Here is a 20,030-nt window from a genome sequence, read left to right as displayed (position 1 = left end):
TGTTGGTCTTGGATTTACTATCAGAGTACAAATAACCATTGCAAGAAAACAATATAAACATGTGTAGAGTACAACCATTTTATGCACCGCATTTGCACAGGGATCACGTATTAGTTAAGAAGATTGGGGCCTGCTACAACACTTGAACTTAGAGCAACTGGTTATGTCAGCATACAATATCATTTTAATTATGTATTAATCATAATAGTTTTCAATATAAGTAATTTTCTCGAGTCGGAAGCAATCCCGGATGATAAGATAGTACGTAACTAAAAAAGGTATCCAACTCCATTTCCATATAAACAGGCTTTACAGTTTGGTTCACTTCAAGTGTGGTTGTGGCTAGCATCGGGCTGGCACCCGCCCAACCCTTTGACAAGATCTTGCGAAGAATAAATTCCATTCAAACTCCTGCCTTTTCAACATTGTTTGGAGCTTTCTTTTTTTATTGTTTAGCCTATTTGAAGTTCTCTTCATGAGCTTTTCGAAATAGCCTCACAAAGTTAAAAAGGGTCTGAGTAACTGCAAACCATAAAAAAATCCACGTCGATTAATTTATAGAAATAAGTCAAACCTATTATAGTGTATATGTTACCTTGCTCAAAAGGGTATCGACTAGGGTCTTCACCGAAATATAGGGATAATGCATCAGCATTTCTACCCTGCAATAATAAGAGAGTGAATTTTGTGAAGGGAAAAAGAAGATTATGTCCATATAAAAAGGCTCTTGATTCTTACCACTTGAGAATACAAATTTATTAAATGTCGCACTTCTAACTCAGCAGAGTCCATGAACACTTTTGATATCTGTAAGTTAAAACAAAAAAACAATTAAAAATAAAATTTTGACAACATTTATAGTCTGAAAAATGCAACGAAAAGGATCTTTTTTCCTTCTTTTGAACAAGTTGTGTGAGATGTTTACTAACATTATGGAAAACTTCAGATACAGGGCCATCATTTGCAGATGCAACAAGTTCTTGTTCAACCCTTTCCAGTCCCTTACTGATTGCTTGCATTTCATTTGCCAAATACTTCAATTGTATCTGCAATTTAAGAGTTTTTGTTCATCGTATACTTTACCAAGAATAAACGGTGATTAAATTCCAGGAAAATAGGTGAACAATGTGAACCTTAGATGCAGACTCAAGACTAACAAGATCCACATGAAAATCTAAAAGTTCTGGTAACTTACAGGCGAGAACCTGTAAAATAGTGATATATTCCTCAGATACGAAAGATGTATAGAAAGAAATACTTACCCATAAACGACTTATACCTTGCACAGATAATGCATTAAAGTCATCTCGCTGTTAGAAGCCCGTATATCACCGAATTCCAAAAGACTGTCCAGCATGAAACCGACTGCAGGCCCCACATAATTTGAATAGAACCGAATGTGAAGTATTCATAAAATATAGTATCCAATGATTCAGTTTTGTTCTTACCTCTATCAGTTCCTTGATTGAATGTCTTCCACAAATAAAAACTTCTCTTGATGATTTCTCTCAATTTAACAGACTTCCTGACCTAATATCAGAAAGAGGATTATATATTAAAATAAATATGTAGGAGCATTCTTATTGGAATCTCTAAAACCACATTTTCTATAAACTACAGACGAAAAAGTATAGTTTTGTGTATTTTGTGTTCTACATTGGAGTCTCTAAAATGAAGAAAACAATTTGATAGTACATTCCTAAACATAGAGATTATTATACATCTCTAATAGCATTCACATTGGTTCCTTAACCCCATTGCTAAATTACATTAAAAATCATAATTTTTTCTCCTTCTTTTTCAATTAAATAATATTTTTTATACATTTATGATTACCTTTTATCTCTCATCCACTCACAACTACTTTAAAAAAATATTAAAAAATTAACAAAGGTGAATAGTGTTCCCGTGTATTTACAGATGAATAGCAACATATTCTCTCTTCTTTACTCACAATCACTCAAAATCATTGGTTATAATATAAATACCACACTCACAAATTTATAAGGGAACCATTGTGAATGCTCTCGGGATTACCAACAGTGTCAACTTTTATAAAAAAAGTACCTCAGTAGTTGCGCTATTGACAGTTTTCAAACCCTGGTTTAGCTTCGAAACCTGAAAGAAAGGTCAAAATGAGATTATTGTTATAACATTAATAATATAAAAAATAGAAAAAATAAAAGTATTTATTATGTGACTAGAAAGCTACCCGCGTGATGCAATGAGGAAAACAGATAACGATAATCACGTAACATATTAAAAAGCTATAGCAATACCATACTCAAATTAAAGAGAATAAACTACTCGTTTTTATTATGGTGTATTTTTTTAGTATTAACGTATGAAAAATGTTAAGGGTGTTTAAAAATCGTAGGTAGTTGATTTAAAAATCAACAATATGTTTTAAGGGATTATAACATATGATTAAGAGTTGTAATTACGATTGTGAACTCAACCAATTCAGTTTTCAACCTTAAACCATATACGATCAACTATATAAACTGAAAATACTTTTTTAAGTGATTTAAATAGTACTTTTTTAATGTTTCGAACCATATAGTATAGAAACAATAAATGTTTTTGTTTATTTTCGCTAAATTTTGCTACGTTTAAGAGATTATTATTTTCAGGCAAAGATTTTGGTGAACTTTGGGAAGAGGGTCGGTTGGCATCGTCTTTTGGATTATCTTGCAAAGACCATGTGTAAGGAGCAGATTAAGAACTTTGACTCTTAGGTCAAACAAGTCAATTTTTAACTCCATATTGATTTGAAATGTTAAACTTTTGAAAATCTTTAGGTATAATTTCAGTGCTCAAACGAGTAGTTTCAAAGCTAACTTTTTTGGGGTTTTGTTCTCTTGAGTCTATTTATCCTCTAAAATAAACATATGGTTTTCTCACATCTCACCCTCTCCGGACCCTATCAAAAAATTTGAATGGGTATAGTTGTTGGTAGAGTGAAAGTAGAGAGAAACAAAAATAAATCATGAAAAAAAAAATTAGCTTGATTGAAATCTCCTACAAATCGTGTAATAAAGAAAAATGTAAATACATATTTTTTTATTCATCTGTGATTGTTTTTTTTTTTTTTTTTTTGAAATGAAATATTCTATGAATAATGCTTATGCACAAAATTACTAGAGTGATTGCGGATCAAATGAAATCATTATAAGCAGCATAACAAGTATTAGTTACAAAAGGCCTATAGCCGATCTCAAGGTATAATAAAAAGAAGCATACCTTAAGGCTATTTGAGTGGCCGGGCTGGGTGAGAATGACTTTACGTTAAAATTTTGTTTCAATCAATTGTGAATTGAAGTTTAGAGTATTTTATTTGTTAAACCACGTGTACACGCGGGATCTAACTTAGTTAATTTTTAACTGAATTTATGTAGTTTTGATAGGTTTTACATATAACTTAGATATGTAACAGCTCTATATTCATTTTCCCTCTGTACATTTTATAATATAGGACAGATTAGAACACAGAATGCATGCCATAAAAATTACCTGGGCGTTGAATTGTATTTTGAACAAAAAAACTCGTAACTTTGATTCCATACGTGGCACCTTCATGAGCTCCAGGAAGAACTAAGAGATAATTTGTTTGAAAAAGAACAAAGAACAAGTAAAGAGGTGACATACAAATTATCAAAAAATGGTAATCCATTATTTGGCTACCAACCTGTTCACACTCGCCTAACATCTCCTTATCACCTGTATAACTCTGGACAGTTGCAATGGACAAACATAAATACATAAATAGATAACAAAAGGTAAAAGATATAATAAATATTCATTGCAACAAAAATGCACCTTCCTCACCCACAAAAATGTCCCATCACAGGATCTAGATGTAGTAACTTTAACCACTTTACATATCAACTATTCAATTTGATGGGTATAAAAATGATAATAACTAACTTTACGGGATTTTTTTAATGCATAAGCTCCTGAAACCTTTTATTTAAAAGTTTAATGATTATTGAGATAGTATGAATTTAGCAATCATATTGCATATTGTAAATTGGTGATGATACATAAGGGGGAGCGGGGCACCCTCGGTGACCCCGTGCGGGGACCAATTTTGCTGAGCGGGGCGGTGCCGCCATCCAGGCGGGGAGCCAAATCGGGGACCAATTTCGGGAAGGAGGCACCGAAGAAGGAAGGAGAGAGAAGGTGGGCCACCCTTTTTTTCAACCAATGAAAACTTTTTTTTTTTAATATAAAAACAATTCCCCTAAGAGGGGTGCACCCCGTACGTTTTTGGACAAGAGAGAAGTTATAGAGGAGAAATGAGATGGCAACGTATGATTGGGTTACAAAAAGTTTCCCCTCACCTTATTAGGGGTGCCCCCTTCACCATAATAAAAAGTGAAAATGGAGAAAAGGTGTCTTGGATTGACCTGGCCTAACCTGATTCACTTCAAACTTCACCAAAATAAACTCACATGTTTTGACCCATTATATAATCCTACATACTCGTGTATATTGCAACCTCTAATAATACATCATATATATATATATATATATATATATATATATATATATATATATATATATATATATATATATAGGGTTGGGCTATATAGAAAACCCTAAATATTTAGTAAACCTGGGAAACTCAAAGCTCCCGACTTTTTTTTTTTTTTTGAAAAAAATAACACATGTAATATACATGTTTTTAAGAGTTTTGGGCCAAAAAAATCAAAAAAGCGCCGAAGGGTTTTTTTTTTTAAAAAAAAAACAAATTTCAGCAACTTTCAGCATTTTTTGTCTAACACATGTTAGTCAACGAAGTTTTTGGAACTTGTTTATTAAAAAAAAAAAAAAAGTACTCGGCGCTTTTTTGTTTTTTTTTTTGGCCCAAAACTCTTAAAAACATGTATATTACATGTGTTATTTTTTTAAAAAAAAATAAAGTCGGGAGCTTTGAGTTTCCAGAGTTTCCTAAGAATAATAGGGTTTTCTATCTAGCATTACCCTATATATATATATATATATATATATAGGGTAGGAGTTGGCTACAAAGTCTATTTTTCCTACAAAGTGTAAAAAGTCCAAAAACATCATCATGTCAACCATAAAACACACTCAAAACCTACAAATAATAAAGCGAAGATTACTACTAAAACGCCATATTTGTGGGTTTTGGGTTGTGTTTTGGATGATAAGTCTTTGATTAACGAATGACTAAAAGTAGTGTGTTTTATGTTGATTATCATGTTGTGTTTTATATTCATAGTTCTACGATGACGTGTTTGAAGTTTTTATGGACTATTAGAGTTTGGATATTGTGTTTTAGTGATCTTCACTCAGTTATTTGTGGGTTTTGAGTGTGTTTTATGGCTGAAATTGTGGTGTTTTATGACTTTGTACACTTTGTAGGAAAAATGGACTTTGTAGCCGAACCTCACCCTATATATATATATATATATATATATATATATATATATATATATATATATATATATATATATATATATATATAAGGTATATATAAGGAGAGTATTATGAGAAAACTACATATAAATGAGAAAACTAGAAAAGTAACTAAAAAAAGCTAAAAAACATACCTATTTCTTTTTTTCAATTTTTTATAAAAAAATCGCTTGTTTTTATATATAATTTTTTTTTTGTTGTACTGTACATGTGCATTATATGTGTACTACACATGTGCACTATATCCGTAATAGTGCACATGTGGAAAACAACAAAAGAAAATTATTTTTTATTTTATTTATTTATTTATTTTTTGAAAATTTTTTTCCATTCATAAAAACCTGCGATTTTTTTATAAAATTTAAAAAAAAAATTGGTATGTTTTTAGGCTTTTTTAGTTAGTTTTTTGGTTTTCTTATTTAAACTAGTTTTCTCATGATCCATCCCCTATATATATATATATATATATATATATATATATATTGTAACACCCCAAAAACGGGTTTGGTAATTAACCCATGTTAAAACTAAAAGACGGGTAAAGTACCGTTAGTGGTAAGAGTAACCCGGTGAATATTAGGATTTTAAATAAATAAACCTAACATTAAATGAAAGTAGTATAAAGGTTTTTGCTGAAATAAAGTTTATAGAAACCCCGACTTAATGGGACTTAAAATAAACTTAGTCATAAATATTCCTGAACCCGCTAAGTTAACTAGGAATATTAAACCTAGTTAATAAGTGGGAATATTGTTAAAAATAAGTAGGTTATGGCCTACTTAATAACGAACCAAACATGAGGGGTTAAAGTGGGATAACTAGAAAAGTTATTTAACTAAATAAAACACAAGCACACACACAAGTGTGTGTTCTGGATCGACCTCAGGAAAGCTCCCATGGAGCTCAACCCTAAACTTCAACAAAACCCTCAAATTGGAGGATCAAACAAGGGTCAAATTCAGATTTGAACACATAGAAACGGTCACCAAGTCAAGGGGATCGTAAGGTATGTCGAATTTCTAACATTCTTGAAGTTGTAAAAATTGGATAATCATCCTAATCGCGAATTAGGCATGGATTTGAGAAGCTATGGCTAGATTAGTGATGTATATTTGCTTAGGAACAAAACCCTAAGTGAAAATCATACATAACATGCTAGGGATTGAATGATTGAACGATTTACCACACTAGGTTAAGTGGGTTTTAATCATATGATGAATTTGATGATATGATTGTGATTAGGATCATCATGCATGTTAGTAATCGGATATAATTAAACAATTTGCAAGTTTAAGTATTTGATCATGAGTGATAGTGGTGAATTTTGATGTTAATCTTGGTAAAAAATAACTAGTTATGAACTAGTTGCAAATGTGTAAAAATGTATGCACATTAGGTGTTTGTTAAAATGCCTAAGTGAAAACTAAAGTGTTGAAATTAGAGCGAAAACGCGCATTTGAATGATATGGTGATTACGCGTAATATGAAGTGAGAAGGGTTCTAAATATAATGTTGATTTAGGCTTAATGTAGTGAACCTTGTGATTTAAAGTGGTTAACTTTAATAAGCTAAGTTAACTAATCATGAAGTCGAATAGTAGTTTCGACGTATGAAATAAGTGAGATGGAATAGTCATGAATGATTATGACTAATCTAACCATCTTACAATTTACAATGATAGTTTGACGATTAACAAGCTAGGTGAAAGCTTGGGAACAAAGCGGGTCAAACGAAGAAAGAATGAAGGAAAGGCATAATTCGGAGGTAAGGTAAGTATAGCTTACACTAGTCTTATATTTTAGAATATTCTCTTATTGTATTAGTTACGAATAAGATAAATACATAATTGAGGTATGAAGTTCCGGCGTGTAAACGTACGGGACAAGATAGTCGCGCATGTCAAGAAATCATGTTGATGGTTTAAAAGGAGCTAAATCAGTAATTCGATCATTTTATGACAAATGGAAAATGAAACTTTTGAATGGGTACCTTATAGGGTAAACCAAAACAAACAACATGGGTAAAATGGTAAATTGGTCACGCGTTGACCATAACCTTTGGTTTTGAAAGGCAATGTATGACTTAAGCAATGATAGGCTAAAAAGCGTTAAGAAACGATTAATAAATGAAATGACCGCACGGTGTGAACCGGAGCGAGTCATATAGATGAGATGGTAATAAACATCATCTCGCCAACATAATCGGTCACTTAGACCAAATAGGTCAAAAGGTGAAGATATCACTTTTTGACAATAACGACTAATGATCATTGTCGAGTTATATTATTTCAGGAGTAAGTGTCAAATGGTATTAGCAACGCTATGGATTAGCGGTTATAAAAGCAAGGTATTTAAAAACGGGTCAATATATTGATCCGCGTCAGGTATGTGAAAAAGGGTAACACTCATTTCGAATATGTGGTTCAATGAGTATTAAAAGATGTCAAAATAAACATTTGGTTGGTTGATAAGTAAACCGAATGTTTGAATAATGAACGTTGCGTTTGGAAAGCTTAGTGACTTTTCAAACAAAAAAATCATAGGTTAAAAGAGGGGTTATGGGTCAAATATACTTTCAAAAGTCCTTCATCGTAAATGAATGGCTAAACGGACTAAAACGCCCTTATAAGCTAAATTGGACAAACTACCTTTAAAGGTAGTTTTGAAACGAGTTTTACGATCAAGTAAGTAATTGAAATAAGTATAAAGACGCAAAAGATGTAAACCTTTGGTCAAATGACTCTATGTGAGTCTTTATCGTAAATTTAGTAATCCGACGAGAAAAACTCGGATTATATAGATTTCCCCCTTAAGTCCACCACAAATAAGTTTGTGGTGGAAGATCACTTGATAAGAAATGTTGTATGTTAATGCTAGAAACGAATGAGAGCGTTTCATGATCAAAATATGCATAAATACCCTTACCGATCAAAATACGCATATGAGCGTAAACGGGTTTAAGATACGTATGAGACCCGTAACTTGAACGTAATGTGATAGGAATTATAGAAGTTATGAATATCATGAGAACAAGGACCAAATAAACATGTTCGATGTTTAAATTATGAACGGGTCAAAATTTGGCAAAAGGGTAATAAGCCGAAGACAGAAAAGTCTTAAATTTTATCAAGCCGAATGTCGGATTTCAATTCCGTATGATGGAGAATCAAATTTCAAACATGTAGGAAGAAACAGTAGGTCAGACGGGTGAGCGGTCCGAAAGATACGAAAGATTTCGTGTCAAATTACGACAAAATGGAAAAGCTGGATACAGAGTCCACCGTAAATTACGGTGCCACCGTAATTTACGGTGGAGCTGATAGGGTTACGGTGATGATCTACTGTTGTACGGTAGAAGAATTTGAACATAGGGGCCACCGTAACTTACGGTGCCACCGTAAGTTACGGTGGAGATTATTTTCAAATTCTTGTTTTCTTTTCTTTTGTAATTCGGTTGTTTACCGGACTTGTTTGGATACGATTTAATTCCCGTATGACTAAAGCATTTCATGTTTATGAAATGTAGGTACTCCTTGGATGCCGGAAGACGATCAAGCTTATCGAAGAACCGAACACGATATAGTTACATGCTTCCGCACTTTGCCACGTTGTATATTTTAAACAACGAATTCGATCACGTTTTGTAGAATAGCTTATGAATTGTAAAAGTTTTAATTTACTCGGAATTTCCTAAGGATACTTAACACTAAATACATGTCTGTATTCGTAATTTATACGAAAACCTTTAAAATAATAACTAGGGTGTTACATATATATATATATATATATATATATATATATATATATATATATATATATATATATATATATATATATATACGGTAAGATTCATGCGAGAACCACCCTTATTGCGAGAACCGCGAGAACCAATGTGAACACAAAATAAAATCTAAAAGAAATCAAAAAAACACTCAAAAGTTTTTTTTTTTATTTTTTTTAATATTTTTCTTTAAAAAATCGCTATATTTCGTTACCGTAAAAAAAAAAACATTTTTTTTCGACTAACAGTTATCCATGCACATGTGCATATGTATCATTACTTCGACAAATTCGGTAATACGTTATCAGGAATAGACAATTGCACTTTAATTTACAATACCATTAGTAATACACTACTTTTTACATTACCAATATTCAAAATGCACATGTGCATCATTAGGTATAACCATGATATAACGTGTTTTGGTACAAAAAGTTTGTGATTTTGAATGGAGAAGTAGGCCCATATACATGTTTTTTGGTTAGTTATATCTAGTGGTTGATGATTTAGTTATAGTTGTCAATTTATGATGTAATATGTTGATTGGATGGTGTAAATGGTGTTTACATACATTTAATAAAGTGAAAATATCGTTAATGGTATTGTATTATGGATGGGAGGATGTAATGGTATTGTATTATGGATGGTAGGAGGTAATGGTAGTGTATTATGGATGGGATGATAGATGAAAGGGAAAGTGTATTCAAAGTGGTGTACCAAAACAACTTATTTCATGTTGATACATATAATGCACATGTGCATTTCTAATATTGGTAATGTAAAAAGTAGTGTATTACATATGGTAGTGTAAATGAAAGTGCAATTGTCTAATATATGTAATGAATTACGGAATTTGTCAAAGAAATGACAGAAACGCACATGTGCATGCTTGTGTATTATGGATGGAATGATAGATGAAAGAGAAAGTAGTGTACCAAAACACCTTATTTCCTGTTGATACATATAGATGCACATGTGCATTTCGATAAAAAGAAAAGTTGTACTGCACATATGCATTAATGCGAAAAAGTCAAAACCTCCAAAAACCTAACACTAAAAGCTAATCCTAAAACTAAACCTCAAAAAAACCTAATCCTAATTCTTAGCCTCCAAAAAAACCTAATAAAAGCTAAACTAAACTTAAAAGCTAACTGTAATCATATAATGCACATGCGCAGTATATCCATATAATGCACATGCGCAGTACAACTTTTTTTTTGAAAAAAAAAAAGTTTTGTCTATACATAAAATGTAGTGATTTTTTGTAAAAAAAAAATTGTAAAAGAAAATTGGTATATATTTTTAGGCTTTTTTAGTTAGCTTTTAGGTTTTCTCATTTGTATGTAGTTATATATATGATAAGGATCATTTATGAACCACCCTTTATTGCGAAAACCGCGAGAGACAATGTGAACACAACAAAAAAAAATACCTAAAAAATCTAAAAAGCACACAATTTTTTTTAATATTTATTATACAAAAATCACTACTTTTCGTTATTATTTTTTTTAAATTTAAAAAAAATGGATATTAAAAATAACGAATTTTGGATAAACAATATTAAAAAAAAAGTGTATTTTTTAGATATTTTGGGGGTTTGGTTTTTAACATTTAGCTTGGGTGAGGGTGGGGTGTTTAGGTTTTTTTTTTGTTTTTTTTTTTTTTTGGGGGGGGGGGGTTAGGTTTTTTTAGGTTTTTAGTGGTGTAGTGGGTTCATTTTGTTGTGTTCACATTGGTTCTGACATTAAAGGTGGTACTCGTATGAACCCTACCTTTTATATATATATATATATATAGAGAGAGAGAGAGAGAGCGAGATAGAGAGAGAGAGAGAGAAAGTATATCGTACATTACGGGTTAACGTACTTCACGTACGAGACAACGTGCGCGATTTGTTCTATAACATGCGTGATTAATGTTTTCAATATGCGTGATTATTGTGTTTCAACATTCGTGATTTTGGATTTTTTAGTTATAAAGTGCGTGATTTTCAAATAAACGTGCGTAATAACCTGTCGTACGTGATGTACGTTAAGCCGTAATATACGTTAACCTTTCTCTCTCTCTCTCTGTATATATATATATATATATATATATATATATATATATATATATATATATATATATATATATAGTGTGAGGTTCATTGGGAAACACTAAAAAAGTGGGGAACCGGGGAACACTCTTAAAAATTTAACTTAACATGTTAAAAATTAATTTTTTAAACATCTTTTTCGACGCTTCTCCTTATATATACTTGTCGAAGCATTTTTAATTAAAAAAATCAAAACTAAAAATATTAAAAAAAACGATTAAAAAAAGGCTAAAAAATTTTTTTTAGAAAAAATAAATTTTTTATTCGACTAACTTCTCCTCTTTTTAATAAAGAAATGCGCTGAAAAAATTTTTAAAATTTTTTTTTAACATGTTAAGTTAATTATATAAGATATAACTGTTTTTTAAACATTTTTTTATATTTTTAGTTTTTGGCTTTTTTTATTAAAAATATTTCTACTTGTATTTATAAGAAAAAGCGCTGAAAAAAATTTAGAAAATTTTTTTTTAACATGTTAAGTTAATTTTTAAGAGTGTTCCCCCGTTCCCCACTTTTTTAGTGTTCCCCAATGAACCCTCCCCTATATATATATATATATATATATATATATATATATATATATATATATATATATATATATATATATATATATATATATATATATAGGGGGCTGCTAGAATGAGAACCACCCCGAGTTGTAAGAACCGCGAGAACTACACCCCACGGAGCGCCGTTCGCCGCGATTTTTTTTTACAAGTAGATGTGTGCATTATAAACACGGCCGTAAAAAAATCACGGCGAACGGCGCTCCGCGGAGTGTACTTTTTTACAACTCAAGTTTGGTGTTTTTTAATTTTTTTTCTTTTTTCTTTTTTTTTTCACCAAACTTGAGGTGTAAAAAAGTACACCCCACGGAGCGCCGTTCGCCGTGATTTTTTACGGCCGTGTTTATAATGCACACATCTACTTGTAAAAAAAAAATCGCGGCGAACGGCGCTCCGTGGGGTGTAGTTCTCGCGGTTCTTACAACTCGAGGTGGTTCTCATTCTAGCGGCTATATATATATATATATATATATATATATATATATATATATATATATCTATACTACTTTAATAAGGATATGTGAAGGACAAGATGGTAATTGAACAAGGTGTTGAAAAAACACTTAATGCACAATGTACAACTGTTAAGGCACAAGAAAACACAAACCCTTTTACCCTTTACAAGGGTATACATCTGCCGTCCAAATGTTTTACTTTCTCACACGGATCAACATCGGGACCGTCCATTTGACTTCACACGGATCACCATATGCTTTCTCTCTCAATGCTCACACATCTCACAAAACAACATCAGATCTTCTTCTCTCTCTCTTCTCTCTCTCTTCTCGGCGATCTAGGGTTTCATGAGATCTATCACCAGATCCGTTTGAATCTATCACCAGATCCGTTTCATGAGCAGATCTAGGGTTTCATGAGATCTATCACAAGCTTTATCTGGCAAGGGATCCGTTTGATGTTCTGATGTTGTTGCAATGAGTGTTATATATCTTACCATGTTCTTTTGTGATTCTTACTTTTCTGGTGAAGCGGTTGACGGATGTTCGAACGACGAAATCTGAGGTTTACGAAGGATTTTCGCATGTGTTTTGTGATGAATCGACTCAGGTTAGGTTTATCTTTAATCTTGATGTGGATTTGTTAGTAGATAGATGCGGTTATTTCAAATTAGGTTGAAAGTTTTGTGATATTTGAATTTGTATTTTGGGTGATGATAGTTAGGTTAATTTCAGATATGACATAGTGAAAGGATAAATTGTTTTTGTAGTTTTGATTTTACTTTGTTCTGTTATATTTTGATCTTTTCCTTCATTTTTGGGACTGATATGTGTCATGGTTTTGTGAAAATCTGAGGTTTACGAAGGATTTTCGCATGTGTTTTGTGATGAATCGACTCAGGTTAGGTTCTAAATGTTGATTTATCTTTAATCTTGATGTGGATTTGTTAGTAGATAGATGCGGTTATTTCAAATTATGTTGAAAGTTTTGTGATATTTGAATTTGTATTTTTGGTGATGATAGTTAGGTTAATTTCAGATATGACATAGTGAAAGGATAAATTGTTTTTGTAGTTTTGATTTTACTTTATTCTGTTATATTTTGATCTTTTCCTTCATTTTTGGGACTGATAAGTGTCATGGTTGTGTGATAATTATGATATTTAGGTCATTTAGATATGGAATAGTGAAAAGATAGATTGTTATGTATTTTTGATTTTAGTTTGTTCTGTGGGATGCTCGATGAGCAGATCTAGGGTTTCATGAGATGTATCACGAGCTTTATCTGGCAAGGGATCCACAGATTTGAACAAGGGATCCGTTTGATGTGGATTTGTTAGTAGATGCGGTTATTTCCTACATCCGATGTTTTAGTTAGGATTTACCTTTTTAATTTTTTTTATGTTTACTTGTTTGTTTATATGTCACATGCAGATTAGTAAGACAAAGGTGTTTCTAAGGGCCGGACAGATGGCAGAGTTTGATGGTTGTCGGACTAAGGTCCTAAGTTATACGACCTAGATGGCTTGGATAAGCTGAGCCTGTGAGGGTATGATGCATAAGCTGAGCCTATGAGGCTATGATGCATAAGCTGAGCCTGTCGACTCTATGATGCATAAGCTGAGCTTGTGTTCTTAATATGTCTGAACTGAAACTGTTAAGGCTATGATGCATAAGCTGAGCCTGTGAGGTTACATATGTGTTTCTTGTGCTTAAAACACTTGTACATCATGCTTTAAAGGTTGTTTAAGTTTAGTGGAAAATTACTCTTGTACATCATGCTTTAAAGCGGGGTTACATAACACAATAGACTGTGATGATGATTGTATTTTGAGGGTACATAGAAGATCCGAGTAGCATCTTGACGGGGCAATATCCAGGTTGCATAGTTCTCACTTTGCAACCGTGTGTTGCAGCCATGGCTTTACCCGTAGTTGTGTTCATCTCTCAATTACATGTCTGAGTCTTCCAGTTGTAAAAGTATTATCACAGATTCACAGATCTAAAAGTACATGTCTGAAAGACAGATGTTGATTTATCTTTAATCTTGATGTGGATTTGTTAGTAGATGCGGTTATTTCAAATTAGGTTGAAAGTTTTGTGATATTTGAATTTGTATTTTTGGTGATGATAGTTAGGTTAATTTCAGATATGACATAGTGAAAGGATAAATTGTTTTTGTAGTTTTGATTTTACTTTATTCTGTTATATTTTGATCTTTTCCTTCATTTTTGGGACTGATAAGTGTCATGGTTTTGTGAAAATCTGAGGTTTACGAAGGATTTTCGCATGTGTTTTGTGATGAATCGACTCAGGTTAGGTTCTAAATGTTGATTTATCTTTAAGGCTATGATGCATAAGCTGAGCCTGTGAGGTTACATATGTGTTTCTTGTGCTTAAAACACTTGTACATCATGCTTTAAAGGTTGTTTAAGTTTAGTGGAAAATTACTCTTGTACATCATGCTTTAAAGCGGGGTTACATAACACAATAGACTGTGATGATGATTGTATTTTGAGGGTACATAGAAGATCCGAGTAGCATCTTGGCGGGGCAATATCCAGGTTGCATAGTTCTCACTTTGCAACCGTGTGTTGCAGCCATGGCTTTACCCGTAGTTGTGTTCATCTCTCAATTACATGTCTGAGTCTTCCAGTTGTAAAAGTATTATCACAGATTCACAGATCTAAAAGTACATGTCTGAAAGACAGCTTGCTTGCTGCAGTCTCTATAAAGTACTATACGATATATCACTTGGATGTTTCCCAAGTGTTCTATGATGCATAAGCTGAGCCTGTGAGGCTATGATGCATAATAGACTGTGATGATGATCCAGGACAAGATGGTAATTGAACATCCGTCAAGCTCTTCCTCACTGTGATGATGATCAATGGAGAAGATCTGATGTTGTTTTGTGAGATGTGTGAGCATTGAGAGACAAAGCATATGGTGATCCGTGTGAAGTCAAATGGACGGTCCCGATGTTGATCCGTGTGAGAAAGTTAAACAACCTTTAAAGCATGATGTACATCATGCTTTAAAGGTTGTTTAAGTTTAGTGGAAAATTACTCTTGTACATCATGCTTTAAAGCGGGGTTACATAACATAATAGACTGTGATGATGATTGTATGTTGAGGGTACATAGAAGATCCGAGTAGCATCTTGGCGGGGCAATATCCAGGTTGCATAGTTCTCACTTTGCAACCGTGTGTTGCAGCCATGGCTTTACCCGTAGTTGTGTTCATCTCTCAATTTATCCGTGTGAGAAAGTAAAACATTTGGACGGCAGATGTATACCCTTGTAAAGGGTAAAAGGGTTTGTGTTTTCTTGTGCCTTAACAGTTGTACATTGTGCATTAAGTGTTTTTTCAACACCTTGTTCAATTACCATCTTGTCCTTCACATATGTTTGACGGATGTTCGAAGGACGAAAGCTGAGGTTTACGAAGGATTTTCGCATGTGTTTTGTGATGAATCGACTCAGGTTAGGTTCTAAATGTTGATTTATCTTTAATCTTGATGTGGATTTGTTAGTAGATGCGGTTATTTCAAATTAGGTTGAAAGTTTTGTGATATTTGAATTTGTATTTTTGGTGATGATAGTTAGGTTAATTTCAGATATGACATAGTGAAAGGATAAATTGTTTTTGTAGTTTTGATTTTACTTTGTTCTGTTATATTTTGATCTTTTCCTTTAATTTTGGGACTGATAAGTGTCATGGTTTTGTGATAATTATGATATTTAGGTCATTTTTGGGGATGATAAGTGTTGTAGTTCAATGAAAATTATGATAGTTAGGTCAATTTTAGATATGGAATAGTGAAAAGATAGATTGTTATGTACTTTTGATTTTAGTTTGTTCTGTGGGATGTTTTGATATACTTTTTCATTTCCCAAGTGTTCTATGATGCATAAGCTGAGCCTGTGAGGCTATGATGCATAAGCTGAGCCTGTGAGGCTATGATGCATAAGCTGAGCCTGTCGACTCTATGATGCATAAGCTGAGCTTTGTTCTTAATATGTCTGAACTGAAACTGTTAAGGCTATGATGCATAAGCTGAGCCTGTGAGGTTACATATGTGTTTCTTGTGCTTAAAACACTTGTACATCATGCTTTAAAGGTTGTTTAAGTTTAGTGGAAAATTACTCTTGTACATCATGCTTTAAAGCGGGGTTACATAACACAATAGACTGTGATGATGATTGTATTTTGAGGGTACATAGAAGATCCGAGTAGCATCTTGGCGGGGCAATATCCAGGTTGCATAGTTCTCACTTTGCAACCGTGTGTTGCAGCCATGGCTTTACCCGTAGTTGTGTTCATCTCTCAATTACATGTCTGATTCTTTCAGTTGAGTGTAGTTGAGAGTTTGTAAAGTGTGAGTAGAGTGTAGATATCTCTGAATTATTTATAGAGACTGAAGCAAGCATGCTGTCTTTCAAGCATGGTGTCTTTCAAACAGTGTATGGAAGAGTGTTGATATATTATAGAGACTGCAGCAAGCAAGCTGTCTTTCACACAAAATTAAAGTGTTGCTTTTTCCTGAACTGAATTTAATTAGTTATACCTTTGGTTAACGACTGTCACGATCACTATTATTACAGAACAAGCTCACTCCGATCTTCTGGCAGCCGGAGAAAGTGTATCTGCTTGGAGAGTCTCGGAATCGGCTTTAGTGACGCTGAACGCTGCTTCATTAGAATAAAGGTTTTTATATTTGCAACTTGACAAAATGTGATTTATATTAAATTTATTTTAAGTTAATAGTGTACTGGTTATAACTAATATCAAATCTTTACTAATACTTGATTTCTTTTTATGATGGTTGACTTTGCGAGAACTAACGGAGCTTGTGTTCTTAATATGTCTGAACTGAAAGTGTTTGAGGCTATGATGCATAAGCTGAGTCTGTCAGGTTACATATTTGTTTCTTGTGCTTAAAACACGTGTACATCATGCTTTAAAGGTTGTTTAAGTTTAGTGGCAAATTACTCTTGTTGTGTACTCCGGATTTTGTGTTCTTAATCTGTCTGAACTGAAAGTGTTTGAGGCTGTGATGCGAAAGCTGAGCTTGTGTTCTTAATCTGTCTGAACTAAAAGTGTTGAGTCTATGATGCATAAGCTGAGCTTGTGTTCTTAATCTGTCTGAAGTAAAAGTGTTTTGAGGCTGTGATGCAAAAACTGAGCCTGTGTAATCTATCTGAACTGAAAGTGTTTGAGGCTGTGATGCAAAAACTGAGCCTGTGCAAGGTTCGCTCGGTCCAACAACTCAAGCAAATGTTTTCTTTGCATTTTAGGGGGAACATGTGTGCTTCTCTCCCAGGGCATACAAAACACAGGTTATTGGCGGCAACCCGCCATATTTAACATATAAAAAAACTTTATATGTTAAATTTGGCGGGCTTCCGCCAACAACCTGTGTCTTGTATGCCCTGTGGAGAGAAGCACCCATCTTCCCCCTAAAAAACATAGAAAACATTTGCTTGAGTTGTTGGACCGAGCGAACCTTGCATAATGCGTCAAGGGAAACTATTGGTCGAGCGAGACATTTGTTCAGGTATCCTTATTTCATGATAAAATGATTATGAATAGCTGTGCATAAACTAATCGCAAGTTTGTTTGGTATATGCAGGGTAATAGGGAACAGCAGTGTTCAGCACTGTGTCATTCTTGCTTGGTGCCATCACCTCAGTTGTCTCTGGCTTACCATCCGTGTACTTTACTAAAATTTGATCGGTGCAGTGAGCATGCGAGCGCAACAAGTGCAGCCGCAGCGGCGCGGTGAGGGCAGCCGCAACGAGCGCAGCGGCATGGCTAATAAAAAAATAAAAAAACTGCCACCTCTAAGTAGATATGTATCAGAATGTACAAATTCATATTTATTGTTTTGTTTATGCGTTTAATCGTTTGATTAACGACTCGATTGATTTGTTTGTAACCATTTGTCTGTAAACGAACTTATTTATCTTACTTTAATTTTTGTATTAAGCATCATCTATCGCGCCTTTGCTGACTGACTTTTATAGATCACTACTTTAGGGAGAATGAACAATTATCCAAATATGGAGATACTAAATCTGCTCGAGGTATGATGCTGGTTGAACTTAAGAAACTAATTGAAGGAAATCCTTTATTTTGTGACAAATTTCAGTTCCAAACCTTAGGAATTCAAGATTAAGGACTCTTACAAACCTAAGACTGTTTGGGAAATTTTTGACTATGTTTTGTACATCTTACAATATAGTAGTTAATGTTAGTTATTTGTGAATTTGTATCACAATTTGAACCAACAAAAGCCTAGGTAGTCCGTCTATTTCAGGTAACATAACTAGAATCAAACAATTTTCTTTGTTTTCTCCTGAGTCGCACAATAACCACCAAACGCCATCACGAAACCACCAATCGCCGCAAATCGCTGATTCTCGCCGCTGAAGAAGGCCTCAACCGACCATCACATTCTGCTACACTACCACCATCGTCGTCACAAGCCACATTGGAAACTACATCCCCGTAGATAGCCCTAAACTCACCAACTTAAGTGATACCACTCCCGCCGCATCGCGCGGGTAAGTGACTAGTATATATATATATATATATATATATATATATAATAAAACATTTGAATGATACCTTCAGAAGCTCCATCTCTTCTTTTGTAGGACAGAACTTGATAAGATTCTTTATTTGATCACTATCTAAGATTGATTCATCCATAGCTAAAGCTGCAGCCTGCAGATGCCATGTAAACCTGATTTTATTTGACTCATTGGCATGCAACTAATAGTGTAAAAACACTGCCATTTATCCATAATAAATTTGGAGCTATAATGAAAAATTAAAAACAACATAATGTCGAATTTTTTTTCTACGGGAAGATATATTTTGTAGGAAGAAGCTAGTGGATTGAAAAGAAAGTGTTATAAAATGCATACAAGACCCAATGAGCAAAAGAAACGATCAAGGTGTATGGATGTTAGTGCATTTTGGTGAGTCCATTGTTGTTCGAATATGCTTGGTGTAGTCGTGTGTTGAATTGTGTAATTGAGGCAAATGATTAGGCCAATTATTTGGGGATGTAAGCAATTGAACTTAATGTTTAAAGTGATTGGCCTTAAGGTTTACCCATTACTATAAATACCTAATCATTTGCATTTCATTTAACCTCTTAGAACTCTAGTGTCAAACCCTTGAGGTTTAGAGTGTGTGTAGGTTTGAGAGGAGATCAAGATGTGATCTCCAATGCTTAAATTGTCAATGTCAACTCTTTCGGTATCAATGAATCTGTGTCAGTTCCGTTTACGTTTATCTACCGAATTTGTTTACTTATCTCAAACCTAGGTTTCTATCAAATTCAGTCAGATCCTATAGAAATCAAGAACTTTCAATTGGTATTGGTATGAGAGTTGGTAGTGGAGCTAATACACCTAAGCAGTGTTATTAGATTGCCGTGCTCGTGTTTTTTAATTGATTTTGGTGAATATGAAGAAATTTTGAAAAACTGTGGCTTTTGTCCATCACCAAGTTTTGGTTTATTTTTGATCTAAAGGTGGTTTAAAGTCAAAATTGATTGGTTAGGGTTTTGGCTCTTGCGATTCTAAGTATATTGATCGGTTCATTGTCTAATTCGGTCGAGTTTTTGAGCAAAATCAATTTTTAGATCGTATTTTCCCAACACCTGTTCATCGT

The 20,030-nt window shown here is 33.3% G+C and overlaps 1 protein-coding gene and 2 long non-coding RNA genes across 4 annotated transcripts; 1 reads left to right on the top strand and 2 right to left on the bottom strand.

The window, feature by feature from the left end:
• Positions 1-112: 112 nt before the first annotated feature.
• LOC118488454 (putative formin-like protein 15b) lies at positions 113-1,361 on the bottom strand. Of its 2 annotated transcripts, XM_035986070.1 has the most exons (6): positions 1,280-1,361; positions 1,134-1,205; positions 930-1,046; positions 739-807; positions 596-662; positions 120-522 (listed from the first exon to the last, which is right to left on the bottom strand). In XM_035986070.1, exons 1-6 carry the CDS (start codon positions 1,355-1,357, stop codon positions 458-460), a joined length of 468 nt encoding a protein of 155 aa, XP_035841963.1. In that variant the 5' UTR covers positions 1,358-1,361; the 3' UTR covers positions 120-457. The 2 variants fall into 2 exon arrangements, with proteins under 2 accessions (XP_035841962.1, XP_035841963.1); XM_035986069.1 differs by having other exon boundaries at positions 113-662.
• A 99-nt stretch (positions 1,362-1,460) lies between these two features.
• LOC118488456 lies at positions 1,461-3,596 on the bottom strand. Its single transcript, XR_004884833.1, has 3 exons — positions 3,514-3,596; positions 2,068-2,118; positions 1,461-1,530 (listed from the first exon to the last, which is right to left on the bottom strand). It is a non-coding gene; the product is annotated as an uncharacterized LOC118488456 (long non-coding RNA).
• Positions 3,597-17,840: 14,244 nt separating this feature from the next.
• Positions 17,841-18,265, top strand: LOC118488455. Its single transcript, XR_004884832.1, has 2 exons — positions 17,841-17,901; positions 17,977-18,265. It is a non-coding gene; the product is annotated as an uncharacterized LOC118488455 (long non-coding RNA).
• The last annotated feature ends 1,765 nt before the right edge of the window (positions 18,266-20,030 follow it).

The sequence above is a fragment of the Helianthus annuus genome, chromosome 16 (assembly GCF_002127325.2).
Source record: "Helianthus annuus cultivar XRQ/B chromosome 16, HanXRQr2.0-SUNRISE, whole genome shotgun sequence".
Taxonomy (NCBI): Eukaryota; Viridiplantae; Streptophyta; class Magnoliopsida; order Asterales; family Asteraceae; genus Helianthus; species Helianthus annuus.
This window is presented reverse-complemented; position numbering and strand designations above follow the sequence as displayed.

Excerpts from the sequence above, each read along its gene's own strand:
- LOC118488454 (XM_035986069.1), bottom strand. The coding sequence starts at position 1,357 with ATGCTGGACAGTCTTTTGGAATTCGGTGATATACGGGCTTCTAACAGC. Across the intron at positions 1,206-1,279 it reads TAATGCATTATCTGTGCAAG|GTTCTCGCCTGTAAGTTACC; the intron begins GTATAAGTCGTT and ends ACTATTTTACAG. Across the intron at positions 1,047-1,133 it reads GTCTTGAGTCTGCATCTAAG|ATACAATTGAAGTATTTGGC; the intron begins GTTCACATTGTT and ends CTTAAATTGCAG.